The 13442-nt window shown below is 39.0% G+C and overlaps 1 protein-coding gene across 5 annotated transcripts in view; it reads left to right on the forward strand.

Moving 5' to 3' along the window:
- The window catches only part of LOC115216820 (solute carrier family 12 member 2), a 371203-nt gene that overhangs the window by 225339 nt on the left and 132422 nt on the right, over nucleotides 1-13442 (forward strand). For 3 of the 5 annotated variants that reach the window (XM_036506823.1, XM_036506825.1, XM_036506826.1), the window contains exon 1: nucleotides 6460-7724. The exons of the other annotated variants lie outside the window; for them this stretch is intronic. In XM_036506823.1, coding sequence (XP_036362716.1) covers nucleotides 6846-7724 — 879 coding nt within the window. In that variant the 5' untranslated portion in view covers nucleotides 6460-6845. Of the gene's footprint in view, nucleotides 1-6459; nucleotides 7725-13442 lie in introns of those variants that run through there. 5 annotated transcript variants of the gene reach the window in all.

Consider the following 13442-nt stretch of genomic DNA (forward strand, 5'->3'; position numbering starts at 1 on the left):
CATTTAGGGCCATTCGTAGCTTTACTAATAGTTATAGACTTCAGTCATAAGTACTTCGGCCCTTCAGCTTTCCCCATGCCATAGCGGGGATTGGGAGGTATTAAGAGATAACTTGCCTGAAGGGTAAAACTTACCACCACTAATTAATTACTAACAACAACGAGCTATCGGAACACGCTGTAAGATATTTCATGCCCCAAATGCCGTGTAGCGGGACTGAACCCAAGTCCGCATGGTTGAGAATCAAGCTTCTTACCAAATAGCTACGCCTGCATCCTACACTGTGATGATTTCCTTCTCATATCTTCTTTGTTGACATCCTTCCTTTAATATGTGTAGGCCGTTTGTAGGCTGGTTAATATGAAATATGAAAACAAAAAACCCAAAAAAATGTAAAATAACCTTTACACACACACACACACACACACACACACACACACGACGCGCGCTCACGCACACAGAGGACTACTAAATCATATCAGTTTGAAGCCTTTCGATTCGAATTATTTTCTGTTCTGTTGCAAGGCCATTACCGGCAACTTAAATTCAATTTCTTTCTTGTTACACCTCGCTGGTCTTCATTGATTAATGACCTTATATCACCATGATTATACGTGTGTGTGTGTGTGTGTGTGTGTGTGTGTGTGTGTGTGTGTGTGTGTGTGTGTGTGTGTGTGTGTGTGTGTGTGTGTGCGTGCGTGCGTGTGTGTGTGTGTTTGTGTGTGTATGTGTGTGTTTAGTGGAACAAATTGGAGAAATAGAATTTAACGAACGAATACATACACTTTTCATTTTTAATCGTTTGAAAATTGCAAAAGCACATCAGTGGCCTAAGCACGAAACTCATAGCCTTCGAGTCACTCTTATAACTTTTTGCCTATCGAAACTAATAAAAATGTGTGTGTATGCATATATGTATATGTGTGTACCTTTATGAATATGTATATACGTGTATATGTAGATAAATACGTTCATATATGCGTATACGTATGTGTCTGTATATTTACGTCTGTGTGTGTACACCACCATACCACATCACGCCTACCACACCACCATACCACATCACGCCACCCACACCACTCCACACACTAGCACTGACCACTTCCCAGCACCCACATCGCTCACCATCATCCGCTCAGCCACACATCATCCGCACACCTACACACCCACACATTACAGACGCACACACTTACACACGCACATATCCACACACGTCAAAGTCACTAGCCTCTATTCATACACACACACATTCTCTCATACACATACACGATCGTGCACCTTCGTTCTGGGATCACCAGTAATTTATTATCTTCCCTTTTTACTACCTTTTCTGTCAAACCCTTTTTTCCAACCAGTCACCATGCTTGACCGCTAAATCCACAAGTTTTTTTTTTTATTCTTTCTCTCTCTGCTTAATTTCTCTTATTCCTTTCGGTTGAAGAGTATAGGCTCGAAACGTAAAAGACTTTATCACTTTCCCGAACGTCAAACTAATACACCTGCTTGTTGTTCATACACCTGTCTTCATTTTTTTGCTGTTCTGTAAATTTCAACCACACACAATTGCAGCGTGGAAGATGTTTGTAAGCCATTTAAGAACACACAAAAAATCCGTTAGATTCACTTCAAAATTTAAATATAATTTGTGTCAAAATATTTTCGTCGCTTTGAAACCGCGACCTGTTCACTAACAAAACTTCGTGCTGCATGTCTGTGAACAACAGGTCCAGGTTTCAAAGCGACGAAAATATTTTGACACAAATTAAATTCAAATTTCGAAGTGAATCTAACGAACTTTTTGTGTGTTCTTAAATGGCTTACAAACATCATCCACGCTGCAATTGTTTTTGTTTCAGCACACGATCTCAGATCAAACCACTTGTTATTCAAGTATATTTCCATACTATATATCTATATATATAAAACTGTAGTTGTGTGAGTGTCTGTCTCCTTCGATTTAGATTCCTAACTACTCCCGCATTTTGCGGTGCAGTTTAACCAAATTCGGGTACCTTATAGTCGTGATTCATATCGAGCCCATCTGGGTATTAGCGCGCGTCTACGATGAGTCTACGATTTTAAAAATAATTTAACATCATTTTTTATTCCATTTTAATGCATATTTTTTCGTGTGTCGATGGCGGCGGAGTTGGCGTCCACGCTCACACCTGCACCTGTGTTGCTTCTCCCCCTTCTTCCCTCCCTCGTGAAGCTGTGGGGAAGGGAGTGTAAGGAAATCAACGTCGTAATGCGTTGTCAAGGAGACCAGCGTTCTTTTAGAACAACGACTTCATGTCTTGAAGTCGCCAAAACAGAAATCGCTAAAAAAAAGCTGAAACAGATCCACAAAAACGGCAATTATCGCCACACAGGGCAGGTTTCCTGTGCAAACAATTTGCACAACCGAATGTTTTAGTTGTTGCACAAATCTTTATATATAAAAGTAAGGTTGTGTGTCTGTCTCCTACGATTTAGATTCCTAACTACTCCCACATTTTGCGGTGCAGTGTAACCAAAACCGGGTATCTTATAGTCGTGATTCATATCGAGCCCTTCTGTGTATTAGCGCGCGTCTACGATGAGTCTACGATTAAAAAAAAAAATTACCATCATTTTTTATTCCATTTTAATGCATTTTTCGCTATTATATAAGGGAAGTAACTCTCTAAAAATGTCTACGATGAGTCAACGATTAAAAAAAAAATTACCATCATTTTTTATTCCATTTTTAATGCATTTTTTGCTATAACTCACTAAAAATGCTTATATAGTTATTTCCCTTACAAACCCGAGCAACGCCGGGCGATACTGCTAGTATATATATATATATATATATAAGTAACGAGGAGATGGATTTGGTATTAAACTTTATTCTGTAGAACGTTCCTTTTAACCTGTCCTGCTATTGTCCCTTATATGTGGGACTCTGTTCAACATGTAGTGTTGCATCCATTTTGCGTCCTATCAGGTATATCCATACATAAAGTTGTGTCTCACTAAAGATCTTGTCACAACTTTATCTATGGATGTACCTGATGAGACCCAAACTGCAAAATGGGTGCAACACATGTTGAACAGAGTTCCACACATAAAGGACAATAGCAAAACGGGTTGAAACGAATGTTGTACTGAATAGAGTTTAATATCAAATCCATCTTCTCGTTACTTAATATTATTACCCCAACTGACACTGCGGAGATAACTAGTACTCAAATAACAGAGGTAGTGTAATATGCTTCATTAAAAAGCACCAAAAGTATCACCAAAACTGTTACTCAGAGTTTTTGTGATATTTTTGCTGCTTTTTAATAAAGTATATATATATATATATATATATATATATATATATATATATATATATATATAGAAAGAGAGAGAGAGAGAGAGAGAGAGAGAGAGAGAGAGAGAGAGAGAGAGAGAGAGAGAGAGAATTAAGGCCAGCATTGGTTTCATGTTAAGAAAACATCTAAGTCGATTACATGGAAGAGCGGTGTTCGTCTCTATGGAGAACACTTTTCTCGACGCAGTAACGATTCTGCTAGCTCGCTGCCCTAACTCTAGTTGATATTCCCGGACAGAAATTTGCTGCATTTCACTTTGCCTTTCATCTTTTAGGGGTCGATTGAGCACTGGCTCGATGTAATCGACTAACCTCCTCCCTCTAAATTGCTGGCCTTGTGACAACATTTGAAATCAATATTTGTGTTAGGCTTGTTAGCTAAAATGGAAGTAATTAAAACAAATTCTTTCTATCTTCTAATTTTGGCACAGGGCCGGAAATGAGGGACAGGGACAAGTTGATGGCAACCCCTCCAGTACTTGACTGGCACTTTATTTTATCGACTATGAAAGGATAAGTGGCAAAGTTGACCCTTGCAGAATTAGAACTCAGAACGTATAAATGAGTTGGAAGAAATAGCATAAAGCGTTTTGCCCGACTCTTGAACAAATGCAATTATTTTACATTACAAGATCCTTTCGTCGATCTCAGAGACAGACAAATGACGAAGTGAGTCGGCCGTAGACGGACACAACCGAGTCGGATGGATATTCCACTATTACTACTTCGGTATTCCATCTGTCTGACTGACTGTGTCTCTACCTGTCTATCTGACTGTATCTCTGTTGCTTGCCTGTCTGTTTGTCTTTCTGTATCTATCTATCTGTCTGTCCGTCCGTCCGTCTATCTATCTATCTATCTATCTATCTATCTATCTATCTATCTATCTATCTATCTATTATTTTAGGTTACTTTCCGTCGATGTCTACATGCGTTACATATACGCACATACATGCGCGTCCACAGACGCGTCCCCGCATATCTCCACTCATTTATACATGTGCACCGCGGGTTTCCGTACAGTATCCGTTTACGAAATCTCGCCCAGAAGGTTCTGATCAGCTGAGATTATAATGAAAGACGTTTAGTCCAAGATGCTGCGCTTTGGGATCAAACCCATGTAGCTGAGGAGCGAAGTTTTTTTAACTATGCAACTTAGAAATAATACCTCTCCCTCTCTCTCTCTCTGTCCCTATCTATCTATCTATCTATATATCTATCTATCTATCTATCTCCACGTCTATACATACGTGCATACGTGTTTGCATATCCTTTTTTTTTAATCTTTCAGTTGTTTCTGTTATTAGACATGCGGCCATACTATAGCACCACCCTGAAAGAATTTTAGCCGAACGAATCGACCCTATACTAACGATGTCTTTTGCCGAACCTCTTAGCTCCGGGAATGTAAACACACCAATACCGGTTGACAATGGATGGTGGTGGACACTCACACACACACACACACATACACACACTGGTCTCCTTTCGGTTTCTGCGTACCAAATCCGCTCACAAGGCCCGGACAGAAAGACTGAACCCGAAACCACGTGGTTGAGAAGCAAGCTTCTTACCACACAGCCAGGCCTAGCTGAGCGTTTGAGAATTTCGCTCCGTAATAACGACGTCCCGGATTCGATCCCACTTCCTGGCGCCTTGGGCAAAATCAAATTACGAATAAATTTGAAATCTGAACGCGTAATTCAAAAGTTGAACTCTTTTCACATGCTGTGTCCCAGTAATTCTACGATTTCTACTCGAGAACTGCGTTAAGGCTGCACACGGTCTGTGGAACATTCAGCCACTTCGCAAGCTAAGCCATCGAGTAGGTTAGTACGTTTAATCGAACAACAAACAGAAAACCAATCCATTTGTGCGCTCGACGTGAGAAATCATAATCGACGATTCGCTGCCGCCTGTTATCTCCGTGTATGATTTTCACTAAACTTTCTCATATTTTATCGAAATCCACTGAACCTCCGGAAGAAACTTCCCTTCCCACGACGGACTACATCAACTCTTGTGAATTTCAGGGTGTGTGTGTATAGAGATGTATATATATATATATATATATATATATATATATATATATATATATATATATACTGTGTGTGTGTGTATGTTGGTCCGTTTTCGTTGACAACGTGAATTCTCAGGATATTCAGTAGTGTTAATTGAGGCTTCATTAATTATAGTATTTTTAAGTATAGTATTTTCTTTGTGTGTCTGTGTGTGTGGGGGGATATTATTTTATTTATTTATACATTTCACCCCCTCCTTTGCTGTTGATATTTAAATCGTGTTTTATAAGAGAGTGAGTAAGTAATAGTGTTTAGTTGGGTTTTTTTTTATTTTATTTTATTTTATTTTTTTTGTCATATAAATAAATGAAAACACTCAAATTAGGGCTCTTGTCGCTTCGGTTCTTTATACCAAGTGTACCAATTCTAGTTTTGGTGTGTCGATATTAATTATGTAAGCCACAACAACATACACACGTGAAAAAAAAATAAAGGAAAAGGAAAAAAAAAAGTGACAAGTCAGGAAGAAAAATTCAGGAAAGCCTTCTTCTTCTTCTCTTCTCCTTCTTCTTCTTCTCCTTCTTCTCCTCCTCCTTCTTTTTCTTTTTCTTATTCTCCTCCTCCTTCTTCTCTCCTCCTCCTCCTCCTCCTCCTCCTCCTTCTTCTTCTTCTTCTTCTTCTTCTTCTTCACGCACACGCGAATGATGGTAGTAGGAGGAGCGTTGTGGTGCGCGCGCTGTAAAATTTCCCCCCCACAGTAATCGCACCTGGAGGCGGAGATTCGGAAAAAAAGTTCTGCCTTAATTCTATTTACCATTTCCTCTCACAACCTCATCTCCCCCCGTTTTTTTTTTCCTTCCTTCTTCAAGGCAAAAATACAGTATGTATATGAAAGAGACTATTAGATTAGCACTATTCAATGTTATTTAATAATAATAATAATAATAACAACAACAATAATTAAGTCACTCTGTATAATTTTTAATAGGTTTCTCTATTAAACTTCCTCTTTTCAGAATAATATCATCGCTGGGTTTTCAATTGTTATTACCTTTCTTTTAATTTTCTTGTTACCTGGCTGGCAGTTGTCCTCCTACTCATTGCTGTTTGTTTTTTTCCTTTCAACACACGGCTACTGCTATCACTTCTATCATCAACACCGCCACCATCGGATTGTCCATGCTGCTTTTGATGTTGTTGTTGTTGTCGCTTATTTTCGCTGTCACATTTTCTTCTACTTTCATTGTCTCCGGATGTCGTTGAGTAAGCGAAATAGCCTGCCTACATTATTCACATATATTGATATCATATATATCCATTAGAACCTACCAGCGATATAACTTTACTCTCTGAAATCCGAACGTTCCTTTCTTCCTACGTTTAATTTTTTTTCTCTCACTCTCTCTCTCTCGTGTGGAAGGAAGCTCGAACAGTTTACGGATAAGCCTACTATTTAGTATTATTTGATCTTCTATTGAATAAAAATGGAGCCGTATCGCGATTGTTATCTTCGTAGTGTCAACACCTCCGACAACATTAACTCGCCACCTAATCACTTCACAGGCATTCACAGGGACAGAGATTCTTCTGCGCGTACAAACGACACCACCGCACCTGCATATTCATCGAATTTTGATCGGAACCAGACCAACTTTGAAAACGGGATGGCTTCGACGAAGCCCTACTGTAATAATAGTAGCAGTAACGAACACGAAGCTGCCGAAAAGTACGAGATGGAAACGGTGTACGGAAAACAACGTTTCAGAATCGCGCGTGTTGATTCAGTTAAAGCGAGACAGTTTTCAACGGACAGCTACGACGGAAGGGATCGATACGCTGAGAAGAGTGTTCATTCACCGGACAACTTCGATACGTGTGTCCGTCATAACCCGCCGACAACTATTCCAGTTATGTCGCCTAACGAACGTTCGGAACCGACCCCGTTTCACAAAACCAACGAAGCGGAGGGGCAGTTTTCTGGTGTTCCCTGCCAGTCTCCTCCGCATCGTACCAGCCACGACGACAACGCTGCACAGGCCGAAGTTGCGCATCGGAAGTCCGCTCGTGCCCCTCTCTCCAGGACCCAGTCTTTGAACTCGCCTTCGCCGACGTTGGGTCGCCAATGCCGACAGTCTGGCCGGTACGATAGCCGAGGTGATATGGACACCGAATCTATTACCGGGGTGGCGAACGGACACCCTATTCTTACCGCGAAAGAAAGCTACTCGACTTTCGGACAGAACACCGTTGAAGCCCTTCCTCGTTTGGATCATTTTTTCTTGGAACCCTTTCCCGAGGGTTACGAGAATCGCTCACGGCGACCTACTTTAGCCGAATTACATGACATAATGGAGGAGAATAAGGTAAGGTCTTTCGGTGGTTACCATTTTTATTCTTTACTGTTGGATCACGATGTGTCATCAGACAGACGTGAATGTGTCAGAGAAAAAACTCACTTCTGCATGTTGCTATTTAACTCTACATCAACCCTGATTGAACAGAACTTATGAAGAGAGACGTTCCCGCCATGACTAACGCATTTTATTTTATTGATATAATAAATGTGGACTATATTGTTCATACAGCTCGTTTCTTCTTTTTTTTTTTCTTCAAAAGAAAAAAAAAATGGTTGGAAAATTTTGTCTTTATTTCTAGCACGTTGAGCGACCACGTATAGGCTCTGCCATTGGTTCTATCATTATTTGTTAGTTCATATCGTAGAACTTATTTTAAAGTATTCCTTGGAGTTTGTAGCAGTAGCTCAGACGTTTTGCCACCACAGTTTACTAAAAACGAAGTTTAAAGATATGAGTTTTAGATAAAATAAAATTTGAAATGAAGGCAACATGTAAAATGTAAATAAAGAATAAAGTATAAATAATTATTTGTAAATTAAAATATATGTAAATATAACATAGAGTTTAAAATTAACTAGAAAGTGTAAATAGGATATGCAAATAAGATATGAAATTTTAATTAAACTAAATGTAGTGTTAATTATGTATATACGTGTGTGTGTGTGTGTAATGTGTAAGTTAAAATATGGAATGCAAATATAATTTTGGGTTAGGAATTTTAAAATGTGTCATTAGTTAAATACGAAATGTAAATTTTAGGAGTGGCTGTGTTGTAAGTAGCTTGCTTACCAACCCCATGGTTCTGGGTTCAGTCCCACTGCGTGGCACTTTGGCCAAGTATCTTCTACTATAGCCTCAGGCCGACCAAAGCCTTGTGAGTGGATTTGGTAGATGGAAACTGAAAGAAGCCTGTCGTGTATATGTGTATATATATATATATATGTGTGTGTATGTGTCTGTGTTTGTCCCACCCAACATCGCTTGACAACCGATGCTGGTCTGTTTACATTACCCGTAACTTAGCTGTTCGGTAAAAAGAAACCGATAGAATAAGTACTAGGCTTACAAAGAATAAGTCCCGGGGTCGATTTGCTCGACTAAAGGCGGTGCTCCAGCATGGCCGCAGTCAAATGACTGAAACAAGTAAAAAGAGTAATGATTTAGTGAAAATAGTTTTTGTCTTTTTCTTTAAACAATTAGTGATTGTGATTATAAAAATGTTTTTAATTACAAGTCATCAGGTATACCCAGTAACTAAATCTAAAATGGATGCTGACAAAAACAGTGATGATTATAACGTTAATAGCAAAATGGTTTTCAGGACATTTAACTTCATCTTAGGAGATAACTTGTTTTACACACACACACACACACACACCTCATTACAATTAGTTTGATCTCCAAGTGTCTTATTTCACTAGTTAACTTTAAGCTCAAGATCCATTCTTATTTGTCTTGATTTTCCAAAATTTTTGGCTGATATTATCATAGTTATCTCTCTTTTTTTTTTGATATTTTAAACAAAACCTCTAGAGAGAGTTTTTATATACTAATTGCATAGATAATCTCAATTAACTGAAGTTTTTCAACTTCTTTTATTACTGCATATGCATACATTCCTCTTGAAATATTTTGTCCTTACCCTTATTATGCATATTAAAAAAAATAATAAATGCGCCCTTTTAAAGTCTAGCCAGGGTCATGGGCCCAGTTTCCCAGTTTCTATGGCGTATGTGTTCCCCAGCTGGACAGGACGCCAGTCCATTGCAGCGTTACTCATTTTTGCCAGCTGAGTGGACTGGGGCAACGTGAAATGAAGTGCTTTGCTCAAGAACACAACGCGTCACCCGGTCCAGGAATCGAAACCACAATTTTACGATCATGGTGCTGACACCCTAACCACTAAACCACGTGCCTCCACCTGATGCATATTACCAAACTCATAACTTTTATTTCTAGACAAATGGTCATAATAGTCACATTTATTTAAAAGAAACCAGGTTTAATTAATCTGGAAAATCATAATATGTTAATTAAAAAAAAAAAAACCCAGCCAACAGGTGCAGCTGTGTGATAAAAAGTTTGCTTCCCTGTCACCTGGTTCCGGGTTCAGTCCCACCGTTTGGCACTGAGGGCAAGTGTCTTCTAGTTTAGCCTTGGGTTGTCCTAAACCCTGTGAGTGGGTTTCGTAGACAGAAATTGAAAGGAGCCTGTTGTATGTGAATATATAAATATGTGAGTGTGTGTGTGTGTGTGTGAGTGTGTGTGTCTTTGTGTCTTTGTGTCTGTGTTTGTTTCCCGCCACACACTGCTTGACAACCAGTGTTTGTATGTTTACATCTCTATAACTCAGCAGTTGGGCAAAAGAGATTGATAGAATTAGTATCAGGCTTAGAAAAAAAAAATACAAGAACTGGGGTTGATTTGTTCAACTAAAATTCTTCAGCGTGGCTGCAATCTAATGACTGGAACAAGTAAAAGATAGAAAAGAAAAGAAAACAAACCAATTTCAGACATTTAGACATTTTACTGTTATTGGTGTAAATAATTTGTGTACGTAGGCTCAGGAGTGGCTGTGTGGTAAGTAGCTTGCTAATCAACCACATCGTTCCAGGTTTAGTCCTACTTGGGCAAGTGTTTTCTACTATAGCTTCGGGCCGACCAAAGCCTTGTGAGTAGATTTGGTAGACGGAAACTGAAAGAAGCCTGTTGTGTGTATATATATATATATATATATCATCATCATCATTGTTTAAAGTACGTTTTCCATGCTAGCGTGGGTTGGACGGTTTGACCGGGGTCTGGGAAGCCATGAGGCTGCACCAGGCTTCAGTCTGATCTGGCAGTGTGTCTACAGCTGGATGCTCTTTCTAATGCCTACCACTCCGTGAGTGTAGTGGGTGCTTTTTACGTGCCACTGGCACAGGTGCCAGGGTAGTTTGGCAACGGCCACAATATATATATATGTGTGTGTGTGTATGTATATGTTTGTGTGTGTGTGTGTGTGTGTCCCAACATCGCTTGACATCGATGCTGGTGTGTTTACGTCCCCATAACTTAGCGGTTCGGCATAAGAGACTGATTAGAATAAGTACTAGGCTTACAAAGAATAAGTCCTGGGGTCGATTTGCTTGACTAAAGGCGGTGCTCCAGCATGGCCACAGTCAAAATGTCTGAAACAAATAAAAGAATTTAAAGAATATTAAATGATGATCGTATTTGCTCCGGCGTGTGATTCATATCGCTAGTAAGTGATTTTGTTCTGAGGCTGAAGGCATGTGATACGAATGGTTGATGAGTAATATTTCAAGGTACAACATAGGAGGAATGGCAAAAGAGAACGAGTGGTTTTAGGATTTCAGGTGATATAGGATTACAATATCAGGGATGATATGCATGTATTTACAAACCTGCCCAACCTACACTCCTATTGCTAAATGATAGGTATAGATGTTAAAATGTTGGTGATATAGAAGTAGCTATGGTGTTGAACCATGAAATATTATAAGGATATTATTGTTCAATGTTGCTTTTGCTGTTGTTTAGCATGAGGTCAGTGCTATGAAGGATCCCTATATTTGAAGGAATTTCTGCTGTGACAATCCCATCCTCTTCCCATGTGAAGGGAATCTACAGCCATCTCCTTATTTGATGTGTCCTTTACTCAGAATGGTAGATTGTTATTTGAAGGATATTTAGTTGCTATTTCTAGCAAATAGAGTGTCCATGTAAAGACTTTCGGATTGGCTCTGTTGGTTCAGATTGTATAGCATATGGTAGGGTGTGATTTGAGGGATATTTGGTTGCTATTTTTAACAGATTGAATGATGATGTTGGGGCTTCCTCGCTGACTCAGATATTTTAGTGTAGCATAGGGTAGTGTTCTTTTTTTAACCCCAAGTCTTATTGTTCAAACAGGCTTATAATCTAAGACATTCCCACCTTGGCCATCCCATCCTTTTACTATGCGTTACAAACACAGGACCTCATTAGTCAATGAGTGCATGCTTTTGTTTTTTGAGAGATTGTTTGGCTGCTGTTTCTAATAGATCAAGCGACCACATGCAGGCTTCCTCATTGGCTTACATCATGTAATATGGTGCAGTGTTCTTGGTGTTGTTTAGATCCATGTTGGCCCTGAATGAGCAGATCAAAGCTTTGGTAGGCCCGAAGCTATAGTAGAAGAAGAAACTTGCCCAAGGTGCCATGCATATTTACTTTGCATTTGGAAGATTCCCAAATACATGAGTCCCCTTAGTTTGTGCCACACTGGGCAGTTTGTTCAGTTTGCCAGTACCTTCAGTTGGCTCTGTGCTGCTGAAAGAAAAGACAAGCTCTTGTCAATTAAACTGTGTTTCAATCACTTACAGACATGAATAGGTATCATAAAATAACTTTGTTATTATTATGCTGGTGTCTGGAACATAAATAGACTTGAAATTTTGCTGTGCAATTTTAAAATTTAGATTGCTTTAAAACAGGAATTTTGTATCATAAACCCAGAGGCATTCTCGACTGGGCTGGTGTCAACAGGGTTAAAATGTTGTCTAGATAAGTGTGAGAGATAGTGAGCCGAGGTTGCACTTTGCTTTGGACATAAGGGAATTTGTTTTGTTTTTTTGCAAGAATGTGAGAAAAGAGAAAGTGTCAGACGTGTTACTTTCCAAGGTCTTTGATTCTTGTGGATGAGCTGATTGCTTGTGGTTTGCCATGACAACTTGAAAGCTTATCAAGCCATACATTTAGATGCGAGGTCAAAGAAATGTAAGAAGCTGTATCCTTAATCCATTTCAACCCAGGTTAACCCTGTTGAAATTTTGAAGATAGTTATATAAATTGGGATAACAAAAATATGGAACTGTTCAGTTAACCTTTATTGCAGTAAACAAACTGAATACAACTGTCCTCAAATGAGGACGTTTTGTTAAAATTGGTAAAGAAATTTAATTGATATGAGTACGTTATGATTGGTAAACGTTAAAGTTTTTGAAGCTGTGACCTACCTCACTGACAGGGGTGTATATTCTGGGTGGGCTAGGTATGCATTGCACTCCCATCAGAAATGGTAAATTCTTTATAAATATTAACCATACTCAATAATTTAATTATAAATCATAATGGAAAACTTTTGTTATATCCCTGCTTGAAATGAAATTTGGTGGCACTGGGTGTGACAGCACACCCCAAAACAACCACCATACACCACGGGGCATTTTATTAAGCTTAGCTATAGGGGGCTATTCTTATTTTAGCATTTGTCTTTTTTTTTTTTTTTTTTTGGTAACGTGGCCCATCTGGGCATTTGGCAAGACTCAGGACCAAGATCTTAAGGATCTGAAAAGGCAAACCTATGTCCCTTCCTGTCAATCAACTGCAGTATGTAAGCTGATCTGAGACCTTCAGTGTGTTTCATCAACCAACTTCACTGCTCTGCTTTCAACACTTCAGAACCCTTTATTGCATATTTTACTTTGCTTTTATTTCCTCTTGTTCTAAGAAAGGTCCAATGTTGTAGGAATTGATTGGTGGGCCAAATGATGTGTCTAAGCTAGTTGATGTGGTGACTGCATGTTTTTTCTAAACATAAATCTATTCTGATTTTATTTTGGAGACAAAAGTCATTGCTGCTAATTCCTTAGTTTTTTTTACAGAGCTATTTACTCCCCATTCTTATTCTCTTTTGCTTACTGGCATTTACGTAGATTGCAGATTCATGGTCTGGTG

The sequence above is a fragment of the Octopus sinensis genome, linkage group LG10 (assembly GCF_006345805.1).
Source record: "Octopus sinensis linkage group LG10, ASM634580v1, whole genome shotgun sequence".
Classification (NCBI taxonomy): Eukaryota; Metazoa; Mollusca; class Cephalopoda; order Octopoda; family Octopodidae; genus Octopus; species Octopus sinensis.